Source organism: Aristolochia californica, unplaced genomic scaffold (assembly GCF_029961685.1).
Source record: "Aristolochia californica isolate CCGP_79_NKW_82.1479 unplaced genomic scaffold, dmAriCali1.0.hap1 SCAF_5, whole genome shotgun sequence".
Taxonomy (NCBI): domain Eukaryota; kingdom Viridiplantae; phylum Streptophyta; class Magnoliopsida; order Piperales; family Aristolochiaceae; genus Aristolochia; species Aristolochia californica.
This window is the reverse complement of record NW_027182214.1, coordinates 2,240,301-2,260,957: the sequence shown is the minus strand read 5'-3', so window position 1 is coordinate 2,260,957 and position 20,657 is coordinate 2,240,301. Positions and strand designations below refer to the sequence as shown.

At 37.9% G+C, this 20,657-nt stretch overlaps 1 protein-coding gene across 1 annotated transcript; it reads left to right on the top strand.

Annotated features, from left to right (window-relative positions):
- The first annotated feature begins 1,230 nt into the window (after nt 1-1,230).
- On the top strand, nt 1,231-20,314 carry LOC137965921 (protein disulfide isomerase-like 5-1). Its single transcript, XM_068812315.1, has 4 exons — nt 1,231-1,520; nt 2,248-2,306; nt 2,451-2,626; nt 20,088-20,314. Exons 1-4 carry the CDS (start codon nt 1,410-1,412, stop codon nt 20,180-20,182), a joined length of 441 nt encoding a protein of 146 aa, XP_068668416.1. The 5' UTR covers nt 1,231-1,409; the 3' UTR covers nt 20,183-20,314.
- The last annotated feature ends 343 nt before the right edge of the window (nt 20,315-20,657 follow it).

Below are 20,657 nucleotides of genomic sequence, written 5' to 3'. Positions count from 1 at the left end.
AATATACTAAATTATGTAAGTCATCAAACACCCCCAAACTTAAAACTTGGTTTGTCCTCAAACAAAAAGAAAATAAAATACCACTATAGACAATATAACCTAGAACCCATAGAGACGTATCATCACTTGCCAAGCCATGATCTGAATTTAGATTTCATCACTATTATATTACTCTTTTAACATCAAAGACAACAGGAAAAAAAAATTAGCAATTTGTCAAGCAAGAGCTAAGTGTTTACTTCAACCTAAAGCTAAGACCTTGAGTGTGTGTGTCTAATATAGTCAATTTAGCTCCAAACCACCTGCAAATTCAGATAAAAGTAGATCAACTGAAACCAAAGGAATTCTCTCAAAACATAACCCCATAAGTCCAATTTTTAGAAACCCCCTCCACTAGTGTAGTCAAACAACAAAAACAGATATCAAAAGGTTTTTAATCAGGTTGTAATGATGGCCATAGGGTGAGGGCTAAGAAAGAAATGGATATGGAAAATAAAAACAAACTAGGAAAATACTTGGTGGAGAGAACAATAAAAGAGAATTTCACAGGATTCAAACCATAATTCTTTCTCGACAATATGCTCATACCGATGACAATGTAGTTGTTGTAATCAATGAAGTAGTACCAAGTACACCTTTAACAAAATCTGAAGTGATCCAATTCTTCTAAATTGGACCTTAGCTCTGATAACAATTGTCACGATGTTAGATTAAGTGAACAATCACTCCTAGAACCTCAACATGTAGCCTAGTTTACTTAGGATAAAAAGTAGGCTAGTCAGTTATCGATGGGAGTGAATATACTTTCACTCATTTTCATAAGAACGAGTAAAAATGAATTCACTAGGTAATTCATTTTTACCCTCAACTTTCCCTGCATACTAACGAGTTTTAAGTCACTTCCATTTGTGAAAGCACCTCCACCCTTAGAAGAAAAAGGAGAATGAAAGATTTTTTTTTTATAAATGGGCTTATTAGTGCACTTTGAAAGTGAAAGTGAAATCCTTCCCCTACCCTATGATAATGCACCCTATCAGATTACTCTCTCTCCTTCTTTATACTTTTTCGTAAAAAGTAATTCAAAAAATCAAATCCAACCCAAGTTCATCTACGACCCGCATGAGATCATTGCCGTTCGATCAAATGAACCCTCCTTGGTTAATCTTAGCTGTTAAAAATATCTATTTTTTTAATATTTGCCTATCTGCAAACATTTTGTCAGCTTTGTAGACTTTTAACAGTTTGCAGAATTGCGATCTCTGAAGACTCGAAGGCGCTAAGCCATAGCAGAGACGCCGGCGACCTTTTGGGGAAAGAGGGGTGAGCAGGCCTGTAAAGCGGCTCAATTCAAATAGAGGGGCAAAATCAATTTGGGTGGAAATAAACTGATCTATAGCCTGTACGGAAGGATGAAGGTCCGAGATGGTTTTGTTTTCCTCCCTGTTTTCCTTTTGTTTTTCTGCGTTTTGCCGTCTACTTCGGAGGTTATAACTCTCACTGAGAACACTTTCTCTGACAAGGTAATCTCTGCGCTTCGATTTTATTATGTTTATGGAAAAATCTTATATAATTGTATGATTTCCTATTTGTCGAAATCGGGTTTATTTTTTTACGCGGTTGCCGCCTTCTTGGTTGGATTGAAAGGTATGGTTCTCGTTCTGGTTGCTAGGCACAGGACGATACAGTTTGATGGGTGGTTTTGTTTTTTTCTAATACTTCGAAGAGGTCGTTTTATTCGCTGATCGCTGTTTTCTATTCAAGTTTAACTAGTTATCTGCGGAATAAAAACAAACCATGAAATTTGTATCAAATAAGTTTTACTGGAGCATGTTGGTATTTCCAGATCTTCAAAGAAGAGGCCATGAACTTCCATTTTTCGCACACCCGCTATTTCCCATGCATCAGTGGTGTAGGACCTGGGATTGACAATCTATGAGACATGTCTACAAGGTCCCAAATGCCTCTTAGTTTAATTGTCCTGTCGTTAGTAAGTGCGAGAGAGTGACAGATGAAAACATCAAATCTCATTGGTTAAATACGTCTCATAAGATCATCTGGTTGGGGGCCCTCCCTGTGGTTCGCTCCTCTGCTGCATTGTTGAGCATAGGGCTGTTAAGAAGTTGTTAACATTTGGCTCCAATTTGAAAAGTTATCTTAAGCTGTTCCATCTCTGCATCACGAAGCAATTTTATGGATATTAATGATCGTCAATTTCTTATGCTCTACTTTCTTGTTTGGTCTCTCCAGGTGAAAGAGAAAGATACTGTGTGGTTTGTGCAATTTTGTGTCCCCTGGTGTAAGTACTGGTAAATATTTTATGGCTATTGATCATACTTGTTGGGTGTTTGAGAGTTTCTTAGAGCTGAAAATTTCTTTTAGTCTTTTATTCGCTCACATTATTGTGATACCTTCTTCATGATTTATTGACAGTTAATTACCTTCCTTTACAGCAAAAATTTAGGCACGTTGTGGGAAGACTTGGCGAGGGCTGTTGAAGGGGAAGATGAAATTGAAATAGGACAAGTTGATTGCAGCACAAACAAGCTGGTGTGCTCTAAAGTTGATATTCATTCTTACCCTACATTTAAGGTCTTTTATGATGGGGAAGAAGTTGCGAAGTTTAAAGGTAATGTTGAGTCTCATCTGTAGGAAGTGGAAGTTAATCCATAGATATTTTTATTTGTTTCTGCTACCAAAGTCATACCTCCACAAGCTCTTGGACTAACGAGGCACTTTGGTTTTTCCCTTGTTCTAAATATGAAAGAAATGACAATGATTTTTATAGATTCCTGTGTGTGGATCGTAGTAACTGTTGTTGTTTTTAGTTTGTTAAAATTGCTTTTCATTACTTTTCAGCGTTCTTTTGGTATGGCATACAGTATTTGACAAATCTGACGGCTGGAAAGGCGTCATCTGTTGGCTGCTTATGTTGTTAAAACCTTAGGCTCTTTATTTAGTTGTCAGGTGTTATTTGTGCTATCTGAATAACAGTCTGAACTGTAAGGTCCTGGGGTGGCTAAAGTAGTGGTGAACACGTGTGTGAAAATTCATGTACTGAACATGAGTGTGAACATTCAGTTTCCTCTGTAATAAATCACTCTAGTAACGGGCCTTGCTTGAACGTTCTGATTAGCTCTAGACTGGCTTTATATAGAAAACAAAAGCAACAGCTTAGTATCTAGTTATCAGTGTTCTCTTTTTTTAGTCTATGTGCGCAATTAGTATGACCAAGAAGAAATGCTGGATGTTATTAGGTTTAAAAAAAGGAGTGCCTCTATCAGTCATCTATTGGTATATAAGTTACTGATTCCTGAAGTAACATAAGATCAGGCAAATGAGGTCACACTCTTATCTCATTTGCTTCTTGTTGTTTCTTGTAATTCATTTGAGAACAGCTTGGTCTTTGTATGCAGAAGTGATTACCAGCATCTATCTTTACTGAAAGTTAGTCACAAGATAATTGTTCTATTTGCATAGAGACGGAGTGCCCTAGGTTGGATCTGAATATAGTGGGAAGAAATATAAATGAATAGCCTGTAGTGTTGATGCCAAACAATGATCCACATGCCCTCACTTTATCATTGAGTCACCTGAAATACTAAAAGTAGAAACCTTAAAATGTTGATCCAGAAACACTGTACTTATCTCGATACCCACCATTTCTTTACTGTCCACCTTTTTACTGAAAGCAATGGCAGGAGGTTATGCTGCATCCTTGAGTTTATGGAAATAGAAATATTCATACTTTTGTTGGATGCTGAAAGTTGAAGTTTGAATTACAGATAAGAGTGTAACAAAAGTAATTACTAAACCGTATTTCCTGATGTTCTCAAGGCTTGGCTGAGTAAAACCAGGCTGTCTACTCAATTACTCCTTCATTTTGTTCTGAAATTTCCTATTTTTTTTTTTTTTTTAAGAAACTTTTTTTTCTGTGTAATCTGTTCATTGCAAGCTTGGTGGATTAAGAAGATGTTGAATTTTGGTCCAGTTTCATCGCAAAATAACTAGTCAAGGGAGGCTTTTTCCCAACTATTAAGCACAAAATCTTTGCATGCCTAAACCAACGTGGGACTATTCTCCTTCACACAACTACTCTTACTTCAGACAACTAGTCTAAGATGTGGAGCTTGTACAACTACAGATTGGGGGACTTCTTAACCCAGTACCCTTCCTCATATCGAGGCCTACATATACAACCTGGCTCGTGACATAGAGGATATACACACCCAGCCCATAAAACACATACAGAGGCCATGTAGAAAACAGACACGGGCTTGGGTTGGCTTTGACCCCAGGTTTAAGTTGTGATTACTAAAATGACTAACTGAAGTTAAGACATTGGATCTCTTCAATCCTATACCAATGTGGGCCTATCATCCCTAACGCAAAAACTTTCATTTTAGAAAAGTAGTTTCAGACTTGGAACATGTAATATTGTGATTCGTACAGTATTTGTTATTACTGTTCATGTTCCGCATATATAAATATGATCTTCACAATTGTTGTTATTATTGTTCATATTCCACATCTATATATATGATCTCCATAGTGTTTGTTTTTACTGTTCCAAAGTTACTATTCAAAAGTACTGTTCATTTTTACTATTCATGGTTACTATTCATGTTTACTGTTCACTCGTCAAAAAGAAATAGTGCCAAATAGGACAGAAGCTAGAGACTTGGAATTATTCGGCTACGCTCCGAGGTAGAAAACGAAACGGAGCTGTGCTCTACCCTGCTGAAGCAGCCATGGAGCCGCAACGGTTAATAGGAACGACTTGGGGCCCTCTGGAGACTGTGAGGACCGCATTGACGGAATTGCCCACGTGGTGGTAAGCCGGCAGGAATAGGGTCAAACCCCGAAGAAATTCTAAGTAACTACAGAAGTCATGTTGGGCCTACTAGATAGCTATGAAATAGACACAAACGAGTATATAGCAGTGACATGTGGTAGGAAGCAGGAGAGTGATGTGATGGTAAAATGATAGGACTGACGAAGTGTGACTGTAGGAATAGTATTGTGTGAGTCATCGTTGTTTTCCGCTGCCTGTAGCCAATGTGTAAGTAGAAATCCCTAGGATTCTAGTTCCGCTGCCCTCATCCCTAGGTTCTCTTCCACTGTGTGTGTAAGTCTATTAGAGACTTTGTGTTGTTGATATCATAGCAATAATGCTTTTGGTATCAGTATTCCGCTGTCAGAGTCTGTTAGAGACTCGTCGTCCCAAAAATGGTATCATAGCCGAGTAGTAGACTTGGTTTAAAATATGTCAAAGAAGTCAAAGCTTAACTTTGATTCTTTCTGTTTAGGTATACATACTCCCAAACAGTTATGACCCATACCGGTTACATCCCATGTAACATTTGCAAGGAACAAATGTACAAAAACTTAAAACTTCCTATATGAAACACAATAGGTCTAATCCAGAGATAAGACTTATAAACTATTTGCGATTGCGAGAACAAATTATGCCCAGAAGGTATGATAATCAAATTGAATTCCAGAAGGTCTGGATTCGACAATTAAAAGATCGACTCTTAAGAGTTCAAGCCAAACTCAAAGAGTTAAAAGAAAATCCTTTAGTTGTAGAATATAACAACGAAGGAAGAAGGATAATCCAAGATGGACGATTCTTAGGACTCGGTCCAGTAGGATTAAAACAAGTTATCAAAGACCTGAAACACCAACTCAGGATTGAACAACTTGAACTTCAAGAATATGCTATCTAAGCAATTCTTAGAAGATTTGGTAATCATTCTGCAAAGAGAAATCTATAGAATGACCCAAGATGAAACCGTATCCCAACCTGTAGACACCACGTCAACAGGAGAAGCCTCTACAAGTACATACGAAAAACTAAAAAAAACAAAATACTGGTATGTTGTCTTCATAGGAAGAGAAACAGAAATATATGACAGCTGGAAAGAAGCCCAAGCTCAAGTCATAGGATTTCCCGAAAATTCTCACAAAAAATTCCGGACCAAGGAAGATGCTGAACAAGCTTGGACAGCATCCCGAAATAGATGATCTATAGACAAAAACTTTTAGATAGTTTACAAAGAAAGGGAGATGGCCTTACCTTCACTCTCTTATTAAGAAACATGCTTCAACCTGAAGATGATACTATCTACTCCATGGAAATGTACTATTTCCATTGGGAAAAATACACGAATCGCATCCATAAACTACGATGCAAGATCGAAAAAATTAAACAAAAGCTAAACCTCTTAGCTTTATAAAAATGAATGAGTTTTTCTATTTAATAGATATGGAAACTCCATTACCATTAGGCCTTCTTGACATCACCGGATGGCTTAAAAACCTAGTGTACCTTGCAACACCTTGCATAGCGCCTAGAAGAAAAAAGGATCCAGCACCACCTGCTTTTAGGATCGCTTCAAAAGCATCATCCTCCACCGATGATGAAGTTTACGCAGAATATAATACCTTCGGTCGCCAACCGATTTATTATGTTCAAGAGGAAAAACCTTCCTCTAGTAAACAACAAGAAGAGCAACATGACAGTGAACTAGAAGCCTGGGAATCTGATGAAGTTTCAAGATAACTTCCGAAACTGTACTGCGGTTCACCCGCAAGAACGAGAAAGTTTCTCCCACTCAAAAATATCCCTGGGAGGACAAAGGTATGCGACAAAATACACAAATGTCGATCCTTCAAATGCTACTAAAGGACACCAAACCATAGATAGCATAAACCCTTTTGGATTTTACCTCAACTTGGATTGCCCCAAGGATGAAGAAAAGGTCCTTAAAGATTGGGAAAGAAGCATGAGTAGTGCTGCAAATATGCATGAATCTTGGAACCAAGAATCAACATTTAATTTCTTTACCCATGCTTTACAGGGTAATGTAGCTCAGTGGTGGGACAACCTTCCCGAAGACCAAAAACGAGCTAATACCTCAATATCGATAGCCAATATCTTGAAAGGATTTGTGGCTAAGATATCAAAGGAATTTATAGGAATACATCCAACCCTAGAAGCCTACAATGAGAGTACTAAACAAAGAAAACGTTTAGAAACTCTTCAGAAATTAAACAAGTTACAAATCTGTAACATTTGTTTTTATGAGAAGTATTACTGCGAGTTTGCAAGTTACTTCTATAAACTGCAAAAAGAAGACCAAAAACCTTATCTATCTTTTATGCAAAATTACCAGAACCATTTGCACATGTAGCTGAAAAAGACTACATTAACAAATATTGGCAAAACAATCTAGAACATGGTACTTTAACCATGGATAATTTCCTAAACATTGATACTTTAGGAAGAAGACATCGATTTGTACAAGACATGTTGGCAAATCTTTGTGAAGCCCAAAAACTACAAAAGAAAAGTAGTAAGGCAAATAAACAAACATTATGTTGTTCAAACCAAAACAAAAATGTAGGAGCTTATGGTTGTAAAACCACCTCCCATAAGCAACGAAAATATCCTAAGAAATTTCTACAGAAAAAATTTAGGATACAAAAAAGTTCTACAACCAGGTATACTCCTAAAAAGAGATTCTTTAAGAAAAGAACAAATTCTGGCCCTACCACATCCAGTAAAGGGTCAAATGCATACTGCCCAAAGGGGAAAACCCCAAGCAAATGCAAATGCTGGATATGCCAGAAAGAAGGACATTTTGCAAAAGATTGTCCCAATGAAAAACAACAACGGCGGTACAGTACTTACATGTTACTAGCCGAAGAAAATGGATTGGAAATCATTCATTACGATGACATCCAGTCAAAAGATGAAGTATATGAACTTCATCTCGAAACTGAGTCCTCCTCAGAAAACTCAGAAAACATGTCGGACTCTTCAGGCACCTTCTCTGAATGAGTATCCGCATAAACGCAGAGCATGTCGCATCTGGAAATTCTTATATCACGGTCATGCTTAAACTACCCGGATATATCAAATTCCATATACACGCTCTCGTAGACACAGGAAGTTCATATTGCCTAGCCAGACAAAATCTACTTCCCACGGATCTATGGAAAACACTTGATGTACCTCTTCAAGTAACCGTTGGCTCCGGAGAAAATATCTCTCTTCCTGCCGAGGCCCGAAACATTCATCTCGACATTGGAGGTGAAAAGTTTATGATTCCAAAACTCATTAGTTTAGGATCAAACATAAACTCAGGACCAAATTTAGTCCTAGGAAATGAATGGCTCATGTTTCATGCCCCTGTAGAGCAAACACCAGCCTACTATAAACTTCGATGTCGCACTCGACGTGAAATCGATAATACTGCTGTATTTGTCTATGCAGTAAAACCCACTGAAGCCTATGCCATTTCTGGCAATGGAGCTGTCCTCCATCAGGTCTTCAAAAAACGCAGCAAGCGTGGTGATGAGATTCCTCCCTTAGAAACTTTGCTCCTTGCTGAGTCCTGTGAATCTGAAGTTCAACAACTTCTAGAATTCACTTGCTCTGAGAAACCCTTAGAATGGTGGCATAAACAAAAACCATATGCCGACCTCGAACTTCTTGATCCTGAAAAAGAAATCCGAGAAAAACCTATGGTTTACACTCCTTCTGATGTTGAAGAATTCTCAACACAGATAAATGACTTGCTAGCTCAAGGTTTAATCCATGCAAGTTATTCCCCACATACATCTCCTGCTTTCCTGGTACGAAATCATGCAGAGATAAAACGAGGAAAAGCTAGAATGGTCATTAACTATAAAAAGGTTAATGAAGCCACAAAAATGGATGGCTACTATCTTCCTAACAAAGAAAGATTAATAGCTGCCATAAGAGGAAAACAATGGTTTTCTAAATTTGATTGCAAATCCGGGTTTTGGCAAATTCGTCTAACCGAAAGAGCTATTCCCCTTACTGCATTCAGTTGTCCTTCAGGACATTATGAGTGGCTTGTAATGCCCTTTGGGTTAAAAAAAACACCCAACATATTTCAAAGAAGAATGGATGATATCCTCAAACCATTCTTTAAATTTTGCTTCGTTTATGTTGATGACATCCTAGTCTTTTCAGAAACCAAGGATCAACATAAAGAGACTTTACTTAAGGTCTTAAATGCCTTAAAAACTGCTGGGATAGCACTCAGCAAAAAGAAATCAGAGTTGTTTAAAACCAAGATAGATTTCTTAGGTTTAAACATCTCAAAAGGAGAAATCATTCTTCAAAATCATATTTTGGAAAAACTAGCTGTTTTTCCGAATGAAATTGAAGATATAAAACAACTTCAACGTTGCTTAGGATGCCTAACATATGTTGAACAATTCATAAAGAATTTAGCAGAAATTAGGAAACCCTTTCAAAAGAAACTAAAGAAAGACGTCAAATGGAAATGGATACCCACTGATAGTCTAGAAGTAATCTGGATCAAACAAATGATGAAACACCTCCCGGTGTTAACTCTACCCGATCTAGATGCAAAACTGATTTTAGAAACTGACGCCTCTGATCACACTTGGGCAGTAGTCCTAAAATGCAAAATCAATGATTCTGAAATAATATGCAAATATACATCAGGAACATTTTCATCTGCTGAAACAAACTATCATTCTTATGAAAAAGAAATTTTAGTAGTAAAGAATGGGATAAAAAAGTTTTATATTTATCTGGCTCCCAAAGAATTTCTGGTAAGAACTGACTGTAAAAATTTTGTCGGTTTTATGACAAGAAATTTAGAAGATTCACTTTGTCGCGGTAGATTACTCCGTTGGCAGCAATGGTTATTTTAATTCTCTTTTACTGTTGAACACATTAAAGGAGATAAAAACTATTTACCTGATACTCTTACTTGAGAATTTTCTTGTGTTATAGACAGGTAAAATGGATCCTCTTAGCAGCACCCTGACGGACCTAGCAGCAGCAATTGCCACACTCACGGTATTGCTCTCAACCCTACAAGCACTATTCAATAGTCTTTTAGTTCTCTCAGAACGAGGAGACATACATGAGAATTGTGCCCATTACGGGTTAAGTGGAGAAGTCTTACAACTCAAGGTTAAAGAATTAACCGAAGAGTTAAAAGAACTCACTCAACGGCATAAAATGCCAAGCTCCTCCGGGACTTCTACCGGATCTCCATCGCGAGAAAAGGAAGCCACAATGTCAGCAAATCAGCAGACGGATGACTTTAGTGTTTTGATCAACACAGGTCAACCCGGGATTTCTACCGGTCATGCCAGGCATGAGAAGGAAATCACAACCCAATCTTCTCTGAAGATAGGGGAATCAGGGATTTCTACCTGCCAGTCTAGAGCTGGAAAGGAAACCTTAACGATTTCGTTGAAATCGGAATCAGGGACTTCTACCTGTCAGTCTCGAGCTGAAAAGGAAGTCTTAACGGATCCATCCCTGATGGAAACGGACTTGTCTAGTAATGAGAAATCATTCAAGACAAAATTGGTTACCCGTCTGAGTTTACAAGGTTGAAAAGCCTAAATAAACCAGATAAAACTAGTTTTAATGAGTTTGAGTTTTTAAAGAAATTTAAACTTTTAAAACTTTCGGACATTATGTCTGAGGAACCCTCGCTATGCCCTCAAAAGGTGGACATCGTTCGTTCAAAGATCGAATCCGATCATACTGTCCAATTCCAGAGATGGAATGAACAAATTGGACAAGGGATGAACACTCCCTTCTTCACCACTGAGCCCATCAACAGTTGGAATCAAGTGAAGTTGAGTCATGAAATAGACTCAAAATATGCATCCATGCTTTATGCATATGAATTCATGAAACAAATGGTACTTCACTCCACCGACGTATCAGTGTTGGAGAAAATGCCAAAGGAAATTATGGAGGCTTGCAAAAGTTTCATCTCCATAACAAAGAGTAAAGGAATTCGACTTCATTTCGTTTCCTGTATTGCTGAAATTGTTACTGACACAAAGATGTTTCCGAGCATTTCTGTCGTGACACTTGAAGGCATCAAAGAAGGTGACGCAAATCTGGAATATGATCCCACACATGTTCCAAAAGCTAAGCCTTGCCCAGAAGCAGTCTGGCCAACCAGGCGTATCCACGGGCTCAAGAACCTGATACAGCTCATACAACAACTGATTCAGAAAAAGAAAAGCTTTGTCTACAAGACCTCCATCCCACTGACGATCGTCTCGAAAAGCTATAAAGAGACTCCGGCATCCGTCCAGACCAGTCTCGAAGCTACGCTGAAAAAACTCCTCAGAGGAAATATCCCCTTCAGCAAAACAACAAAGGAAAGCTTCTGCCAGATGGCCCAGAAGACTTTTCCGAAGGAGCACACCTGTAGGTCGTGCACAAAAAGGCAGCTGTCCGAATGAGCAGTCAGCAGCCACGTCAGCAGACTAGTCAGCAGCCATAAAGGCCCACGACGAAATCAAAGTCAGCAAAGGCGGCTACAAATGTCATCAATGACGGCTACACCAAGTCAACAATGATGGCTAAAAAGGATTCCTGCATGTCATCATCATGATGTCACAAGCAGAAAAGACTTTTCTACCCTTGCTTTCGGAGCCGAAAGGTAATAATGCAAGGGCGAAAATGACAAAAGTTACCCTTTATCTTTAAACACACACCTTTCAACCAAGGGTAAAAGCGGAAGACATGAAAGATCTTCAGCTATAAATTCGATGCTCCTCCAGAGGTTGAGACATTCGAAATTGGAGAGATTCGAAATTTGACGAAGCATTAGCATTCGAAGAAGAAGGCGATTTCCGGCGATCTTTCTTCGGCAAGTTCCTCAGGCACGGTATGTGCTTAACAGCCGTAATGGCTGAGTAGAAAAGAGGGAACGGACCGGTGCCACGGTCGGTAACTTGGGGAGTTATGTAGCTAAGTAGTTTTTTCTTTTCCCTTTTTAAGGGTGTGTATTTAGTTATGTTTTTATATATTTTGGACCATGTTTTTATATTTTCCGCATGTTTGTAATATTGTGATTCGTACAGTATTTGTTATTACTATTCATGTTCCGCATATATAAATATGATCTCCACAGTTGTTGTTATTACAGTTCATATTCCACATCTATATATATGATCTCCACAGTGTTTGTTTTTACTGTTCCAAAGTTACTGTTCATTTTTACTATTCATGTTTACTGTTCACTCGTCAAAAAACATTATTGCTATGATATCAACAACACAAAGTCTCTAATAGACTTGCACACACAGTGGAAGAGAACCTAAGGATGAGGGCAGCGGAACTAGAATCCTAGGGATTTCTACTTACACACTGGCTACAAGCAGCGGAAAACAACGATGACTCACACAATACTATTCCTACAGTCACACTTCGTTAGTCCTATCATTTTACCATCACATCACTCTCCTGCTTCCTACCACATGTCACTGCTACATACTCGTTTGTGTCTATTTCATAGCTATCTAGTAGGCCCAACATGACTTCTGCTGCTACTTAGAATTTCTTCGGGGTTTGACCCTATTTCTGCCGGCTTACCACCACGTGGGCAATTCCGTCAATGCGGTCCTCACGGTCTCCAGAGGGCCCCAAGCCGTTCCTATTAACCGTTGCGGCTCCATGGCTGCTTCAGCAGGGTAGAGCATAGCTCCGTTTCGTTTTCTACCTCGGAGCGTAGCCGAATAATTCCAAGTCTCTAGCTTCTGTCCTATTTGGCACTATTTCGATACTATTTCTTTTTGACGAGTGAACAGTAACCATGAATAGTAAAAATGAACAGTGCTTTTGAACAGTAAAAACAAACACTTTAGAGATCATATATATAGATGTGGAATATGAACAGTAATAACAAGAACTGTGGAGATCATATTTATATATGCGGAACATGAACAGTAATAACAAATACTGTACGAATCACAATATTACAAACATGCGGAAAATATAAAAACATGGTCCAAAATATATAAAAACATAACTAAATACACACCCTTAAAAAGGGAAAAGAAAAAACTACTTAGCTACATAACTCCCCAAGTTACCGACCGTGGCACCGGTCCGTTCCCTCTTTTCTACTCAGCCATTACGGTTGTTAAGCACATACCGTGCCTGAGGAACTTGCCGGAGAAAGATCGCCGGAAATCGCCTTCTTCTTCGAATGCTAATGCTTCGTCAAATTTCGAATCTCTCCAATTTCGAATGTCTCAACCTCTGGAGGAGCGTCGAATTTATAGCTGAAGATCTTTCATGTCTTCCGCTTTTACCCTTGGTTGAAAGGTGTGTGTTTAAAGATAAAGGGTAACTTTTGTCATTTTTGCCCTTGCATTATTACCTTTCGGCACCGAAAGCAGGGGTAGAAATGTCTTTTCTGTTTGTGACATCATGATGATGACGTGCATGAATCCTTTTTAGCCATCATTGTTGACTTGGTGTAGCCATCATTGATGACATTTGTAGCCGCCTTTGCGGACTTTTTAGTCGCCTTTGCTGACTTTGATTTCGTCGTGGGTCTTTACGACTGCTGACGTGGCTGCTGACTTCTCATTCGGACAGCTGCCTTTCTGTGCACGACCTACAGGTGTGCTCCTTCGGAAAAGTCTTCTAGGCCATCTGGCAGAAGCTTTCCTTTGTTGTTTTGCTGAAGGGGATATTTCCTTCGAGGAGTTTATTCAGCGTAGCTTTGAGACTGGTTTGGACGGATGCCGGAGTCTCTTTATAGCTTTTCGAGACGATCGTCAGTGGGATGGAGGTCTTGTAGACAAAGCTTTTCTTTTTCTGTATCAGCTGTTGTATGAGTTGTATCAGGTTCTTGAGCCCGCGGATACGCCTGGTTGGCCAGACTGCTTCTGGGCAAGGCTTGGCTTTTGGAACATGTCTGGGATCATATTCCAGATTTGTGTCACCTTCTTTGATTCCTTCAAGTGTCACGACAGAAATGCTCGGAAACATCTTTGTGTCAGTAACAATTTCAGCAATACAGGAAACGAAATGAAGTCGAATTCCTTTACTCTTTGTTATGAAGATGAAACTTTTGCAAGCCTCCATAATTTCCTTTGGCATTCTCTCCAACACTAATACGTCGATGGAGTGAAGTACCATTTGTTTTATGAATCCATATGCATAAAGCATGGATGCATATTTTGAGTCTATTTCATGACTCAGCTTCACTTGATTCCAACTTTTGCTGGGCTCAGTGGTGAAGATGGGAGTGTTTATCCCTTGTCCAATTTGTTCATTCCATCTCTGGAATTGGACAGTATGATCGGATTCGATATTTGAACGAACGATGTCCACCTTTTGAGGGCGTAGCGAGGGTTCCTCAGACATAATGTTCGAAAGTTTTAAAGGTTTAAATTTCTTTAAAAATTCAAACTCATTAAAACTAGTTTTATCTGGTTTATTTATGCTTTTCAACCTTGTAAACTCAGACGGGGTAACCAATTTTGTCTTGAATGATTTCTCATTACTAGACAAGTCCGTTTCCATCAGGGATGGATCCGTTAAGACTTCCTTTTCAGCTCGAGACTGACAGGTAGAAGTCCCTGATTCCGATTTCAACAAAATCGTTAAGGTTTCCTTTCCAGCTCTAGACTGGCAGGTAGAAATCCCTGATTCCCCTATCTTCAGAGAAGATTGGGTTGTGATTTCCTTCTCATGCCTGGCATGACCGGTAGAAATCCCGGGTCGACCTGTATTGATCAAAACACTAAAGTCATCCGTCTGCTGATTAGCTGACGTTGTGGCTTCCTTTTCTCGCGATGGAGATCCGGTAGAAGTCCCGGAGGAGCTTGGCATTTTATGCCGTTGAGTGAGTTCTTTTAACTCTTCGGTTAATTCTTTAATCTTGAGTTGTAAGACTTCTCCACTTAACCCGTAACGGGCACAATTCTCATGTATGTCTCCTCGTTTTGAGAGAACTAAAAGACTATTGAATAGTGCTTGTAGGGTTGTGAGCAATACCGTGAGTGTGGCAATTATTGTTGCTAGGTCCGTTAGGTTGTTGCTGAGGGGATCCATTTTACCTGTCTGTAACACAAGAAATCTTGGAGTGGTAAGAGTATCAGGTTAATTATAAAGTTCTCTATAAATGCATGATGCAGTAGCAGAGAAAGTGTTTTATGACAATAGTGGGACATAAATCACCACGCTGGCTGCCATGTGTATTTCGGGTAAGCAAAAGCATAATCGAATATAAGAAATCTATAAGGCAAAGATTGTGCCTGAAGAGTCCGACATGTTCTCTGAGTTTTCCGAGGAGGAGGACTCAGTTTCGAGATGAAGTTCATATACTTCATCTTCTGACTGGATGTCATTGTAATGAATGATTTCCAATCCATTTTCTTCGGCTAGTAACATGTAAGTACTGTACCGCCGTTGTTGTTTATCATTTGGACAATCTTTTGCAAAATGTCCTTCTTTTAGGCATATCCAGCATTTGCATTTGCTTGGGGTTTTCCCATTTGGGCAGTATGCATTTGACCCTTTACCGGATGTGGTAGGGCCAGAATTTGTTCTTTTCTTCAAGTATCTCTTTTTAGGAGTATACCTGGTTGTAGAACTTTTTTGTATCCTAAATTTTTGTTGTTGAAATTTCTTAGGATATTTTCGTTGCTTATGGGAGGTGGTTTTACAACCATAAGCTCCTACATTTTTGTTCTGGTTTGAACAACATAATGTTTGTTTATTTGCCTTACTACTTTTCTTTTGTAGTTTTTGGGTTTCACAAAGATTTGCTAACATGTCTTGTACAAATCGTTGGTTAGGAAATTCTCCGTGGTTAAAGTATCAATGTTTAGAAAATTCTCCATTGTTAAAGTCCCATGTTCGGGATTGTTTTGCCAATATTTTGTAATGTAGTCTTTTTCAGCTACATGTGCAAATGGTTCTGGCAATTTTGCATAAAAGATAGACAGATAAGGTTTCTGGTTTTCTTTTTGCAGTTTATAGAAGTAACTTGCAAACTCGCAGTAATACTTCTCATAAAAACAAATATTATAGATTTGTAACTTGTTTAATTTCTGAAGAGTTTCTAAACGTTTTCTTTGTTTAGTACTCTCATTGTAGGCTTCTAGGGTTGGATGTATTCCTAGAAATTCCTTTGATATCTTAGCCACTAATCCTTTTAAGATATTGGCTATCGATATTGAGGTATTAGCTCGTTTTTGGTCTTCGGGAAGGTTGTCCCACCAATGAGCTACATTACCCTGTAAAGCATGTGTAAAGAAATTAAATGTTGATTCTTGGTTCCATGATTCATGCATATTTGCAGCATTGCTCATGCATCTTTCCCAATCATTAAGGACCTTTTCTCCATCCTTGGGGCAATCCAAGTTGAGGTAAAATCCAAAAGGGTTTATGCTATCTATGGTTTGGTGTCCCTTAGTAGCATTTGAAGGATCAACATTTGTGTATTTTGTCGCATACCTTTGTGCTCCCAGGGATATTTTTGAGTGGGAGAAACTCTCTCGTTCTTGCGGGTGAACCGCAGTTCGGTTTCGGAAGTTATCTTGAAAGCTATCTTCCATGTGGGTGTCTCGTACCTTTGAAGTTTCTGCTTCAAAATGGTCGCTACCACGAAGCATTCGAAATCTTTTACCAAGATCATCTGCCTTTTTGTCTTTAGCAGAGTAGTCTGTTTTCTTGGTATTTTCTTCTGCAACTTCATCAGATTCCCAGGCTTCTGGTTCACTGTCGTGTTGCTCTTCTTGTTGTTTACTAGAGGAAGGTTTTTCCTCTTGAACATAATAAATCGGTTGGCGACTGAAGGTATTATATTCTACGTAAACTTCATCATCGGTGGAGGATGATGCTTTTGAAGCGATCCTAAAAGCAGGTGGTGCTGGATCCTTTTTTCTTCTAGGCGCTATGCAAGGTATTGCAAGGTACACTAGGTTTTTAAGCCATCCGGTGATGTCAGGAAGGCCTAATGGTAATGGGGTTTCCATATCCATTAAATAGAAAAACTTTGTCATTGAGCTAATTCTTGAAGCTTCCGTTGAACCTTTTTGATCAGATACCGTAGTAGAATTTCTCTATGGGTTAATCTCCACCATTCATTCAGATATGTTTGATAAGCTATATCGGTTTCATTTACTGGTGTGAGAGTTTCTCTGGCTTGCCAATTTTGGGCTTGCATTGACCGTACCAGACGAAGTTGATCTAGTAGTCTTGCTCTACAGATCATTTTACAAAGCTAAAAGGTTTAGCTTTCTTTTAATTTTCTTGATTTTGCATCTAAGGTTGTAGATGCGATCAGAATATTTTTCCCAAAAATAGTAATACCATACCATTGCTGGGATTGTATTATCTTCTGGCTGAAGAGTATTTCTTTGGAGTAAAGTGAGGTCAAGGCTTTCCCTTTTTAATTTTAAACGATCTAAAAGTTTCTTTTTATAGATCATTTTTGGTGTCCAAGGTGTAAAAGGTGTTTTATACCTTGATGGACCTGGAGAACCTAGACGTTCTTTTGAACCTAGATGTTCTTTTAATGCTAAGACTTTTGTTAAAAGTTCTTGTATTTTATCTTTGTTTAGATTATCTAAACTTTGTTTTAGTTCTGTTAATTCTTTGAAGAAAACAGGACTATTTCCATGGTCAATCTTTTCTAGAATATTTTCTAGGATGTTTTGACACTTTATTATTTCTCTATGTTTATGTTCATTATAGAGGGAATCTATTTTCTGTTGGAGGTTTTCAATAGTTTGTTCTAACCTATTAAGGGTCTTACCAAAAGACTCTTAAGGTTTGATTAGAATTAATGACGATGTCACTATTTCCTATAGGTGGACCTAAGGCTTTGTATGGGTTATGTGCCATCATCTATGTGAAGAGGAACATAAGCATTGGGCCTTGGATTTTTTATTCCTTCGAAACGGGAACTGTTTGAGGTTCTACTTGTTGAGGTAGAGGGTCTGTCCTGTTCGATGGAAAAGCTGGATCTAGTGTTTGTGATCACTAGTTTTTCTTCTATCTCCTTTATGGTTTGTCGAGAGAGGGGAAGGTGTCTGGGTGCCAAAGGTTGGACTACCCATTCTGTTGGCCATGTTAACTCTCTAGGGTCGAGTTCTTCTATGGTCAAGTTTTCAGAATAACCAATGTTTTTGGCTAATTCTATGAGTTTCTTTGAATCTTTAACTGGAACCTTTCCAGTGTTGATTCCTCGGGCTACTATGCATACAAGTATGCGCATAATTCTTCTTCCTGGTTGAATTCCATTTTTCGAATAGTTGTCCGTATAGATTTTTAGGGACAAGGTATCTTGGATGTGCTTGTCTTCTAAATCTATTTGTAGATTGGGCCATGTTGTAAAGGATACTGGGCCTAACCCTAAGTTTGCTCTAACTCCTCCGAGTAGGGCTTTTTCAAAATTATTCTTCACAGAGTTATCTACTATAGCTGCTATGAAGGGTAAATTCTGATTGATTCGTATTAAGGGGTCTAATCCTATACGAACTAGTCCATAATGGACATATTTGAATCTTTTTAGCTTAGCTAAGTCAGATTCACTTAATAATCTATAGCAGAAAGCACCTGAGTCGGTATCCTGTATTTTCTACAGATAGTTCCTTCTGAAAGACGAAGGATTTCTTTTGGAATTCAATCCAATATTTGTTGTAGACTTCAGTTATCCGAGGGATACTTATTGTCCACTTTTGTCCATCCTGCATTAGATTAGGATGTTCATCGTATTCTCATGTGTTTCATGATGTATATGAACACTGTTTTGGAGAGAAGTACATTCTATTCCTATTTGTTCAGACATTTAAGAATTTTAGATGAGTTGAGGTCTCTGCTAATTTTTGGAACAGGATTTCGATCAATCGTTCCAATTAATACAAGGTGATGAAAGGAGAGATGTGTTGTATAACTAGTTCTCTCAATTCCTCATTTTGAGTTAAGGTGCAGATGTCTCATATAAGACGATCTCTATCTGTTCCTTGATGAGTTTTTACAGAAGATATTTTGCAAATTACTTCTTGTAACTCTTTTTTACATGGTTTGTTGTTAACCATTTTTATTTTTGCTTCTCGGATAGGTTCTAAGATCCTAGAAGGATTTATTTCTTGATCCACATAACTTTGTAGATCTGTAAGCAGACTGGGGGACCTTCTTATCCACCACCACATGATATATGTAGATTTGTTTTTCCTACAGAAAATATTGCTGGCATGTCTCTTTTTGTGTAGGACATGAAAACTTTAGTTTATTACCTCTTTTGTGAACCTTGAGCAGATTGTTTGAATGGATAACAGTCAGAATGATTAACTGGTATTTTTTTCATTGTGTACTAATTCTACTAACTTGTCATTATCCATACAAAAAGATAGTCAGTGAAAATGTTGAAGGTTGAGAGGTGACCAGGTCTGGTTGAACCCAGGTCAACTGTATTTGACCACTGGTTGACCTGGGGTGACCTCAATATGATGTTATTTTTAAAATACTTACAGAAATCCTAAAATCTGAGGAGTTTTCTTCCCTGATCAACAGGAAGATCAGAGGTGGGCTGCTGCCCCTCCACTCCTCATTTTCTGGTGCTAGCAGGTGATGGCCAAATTTGGGTCTCCTCTTTCTGTTCGTCAGGGGTAGTTCCCCTTCACAACTCAGTGACCCAGCTGCGTGGTTGGGTTAGCTTGGTTTTGATTCTGTTTTGGTCTTATGTATGTTTTTCCCAAATTGGTCTGCCTGGCCTAGTTTTTATAACAATGCATTGAATGGTCTAACCTTTTTGTAATAAATTTTTGTTCTACCTTTTTATTTGTGTGTTTTCTCTCTTTGCATCCTCTTTATTTATGTGTTGCCTCCTTGATGATCTTTTTTCATTATCTTCAAAATCGAAGAAACGAAAACACCGTTTACTGTAATTGTTGCCAAGGAAATCAAATTTCTTACGTTGTGAATGTCATATGTGACTGAACTTTAATGAGAATTTGTTTCTTATCTTGAACTTGAAAACAGGTTGTTACCATTTCATTTTCCCTCTGTTTTCTTTGAGGAAGGTCTGTGATATTTTCTGGAAAATAATACTTGTTTATGAAGTTTTCTTTAGTATTTTCTCAAATGCACTATTCAATCTATTCATATTGCTAGTGTGAATTTTTTATGAGGGTAAGATTTCAAGATCTCTTTGCTGTCAAAGTTGGATGACTCTTTGGATCTTGTTACAATGACTTAGTTCTTGTTGGATCTGACTTGGTGCCTGATATGATTTCAGGTAAAAGAGATGTTGAATCACTTAAAGCCTTTGTCTTAGAAGAAGCTGAGAAAGCTGCAAGAAGTGAGCTGGATGGTGAGAAAGGTTCCTTGTAGTGTCACCACTGGTACTTTAAATCTTGAACTTCCCAATCTATCTATTTTGCCTTAAGGGAAAGATACCAATGTAGTCAGCCAGGGCTTCTCTATTTATACATTTTGATGGGAAATTGATTCACCTATCTATCATTTTTTTTTTGTTTTTGTCAATAGTTTGATCAATCTTTTATGTTAAAATATACAAGTTCATTATTAATTTAAGAATACCGATAATAATTTAAATTTTAAAAAATATTATTATTTAAGAATAAATATAAAAATATAAAATAATTTAAATATATTCTATTTATTTCAATAATTAAGATAAATCTTTTTATTATATTAATATACAATTAGTTTTAAAATATATTAAGATATATTTAAATAAAAACACTCATTTAAATTATTAAAATATTACATAATGAGAATTTTAAATTATTTTCATAGTAATAATTTTAAAGTAGTTTCATTAATAGTGTTTTATTTATTTTTA

Bases quoted from the DNA above. Each gene is read 5' to 3' on its own strand.
- LOC137965921 (XM_068812315.1), top strand. From the start codon at position 1,410: ATGAAGGTCCGAGATGGTTTTGTTTTCCTCCCTGTTTTCCTTTTGTTT. The intron at 2,307-2,450 runs GTAAATATTTTA...CTTCCTTTACAG, and splicing joins GTCCCCTGGTGTAAGTACTG to CAAAAATTTAGGCACGTTGT. The intron at 2,627-20,087 runs GTAATGTTGAGT...ATATGATTTCAG, and splicing joins AGAAGTTGCGAAGTTTAAAG to GTAAAAGAGATGTTGAATCA.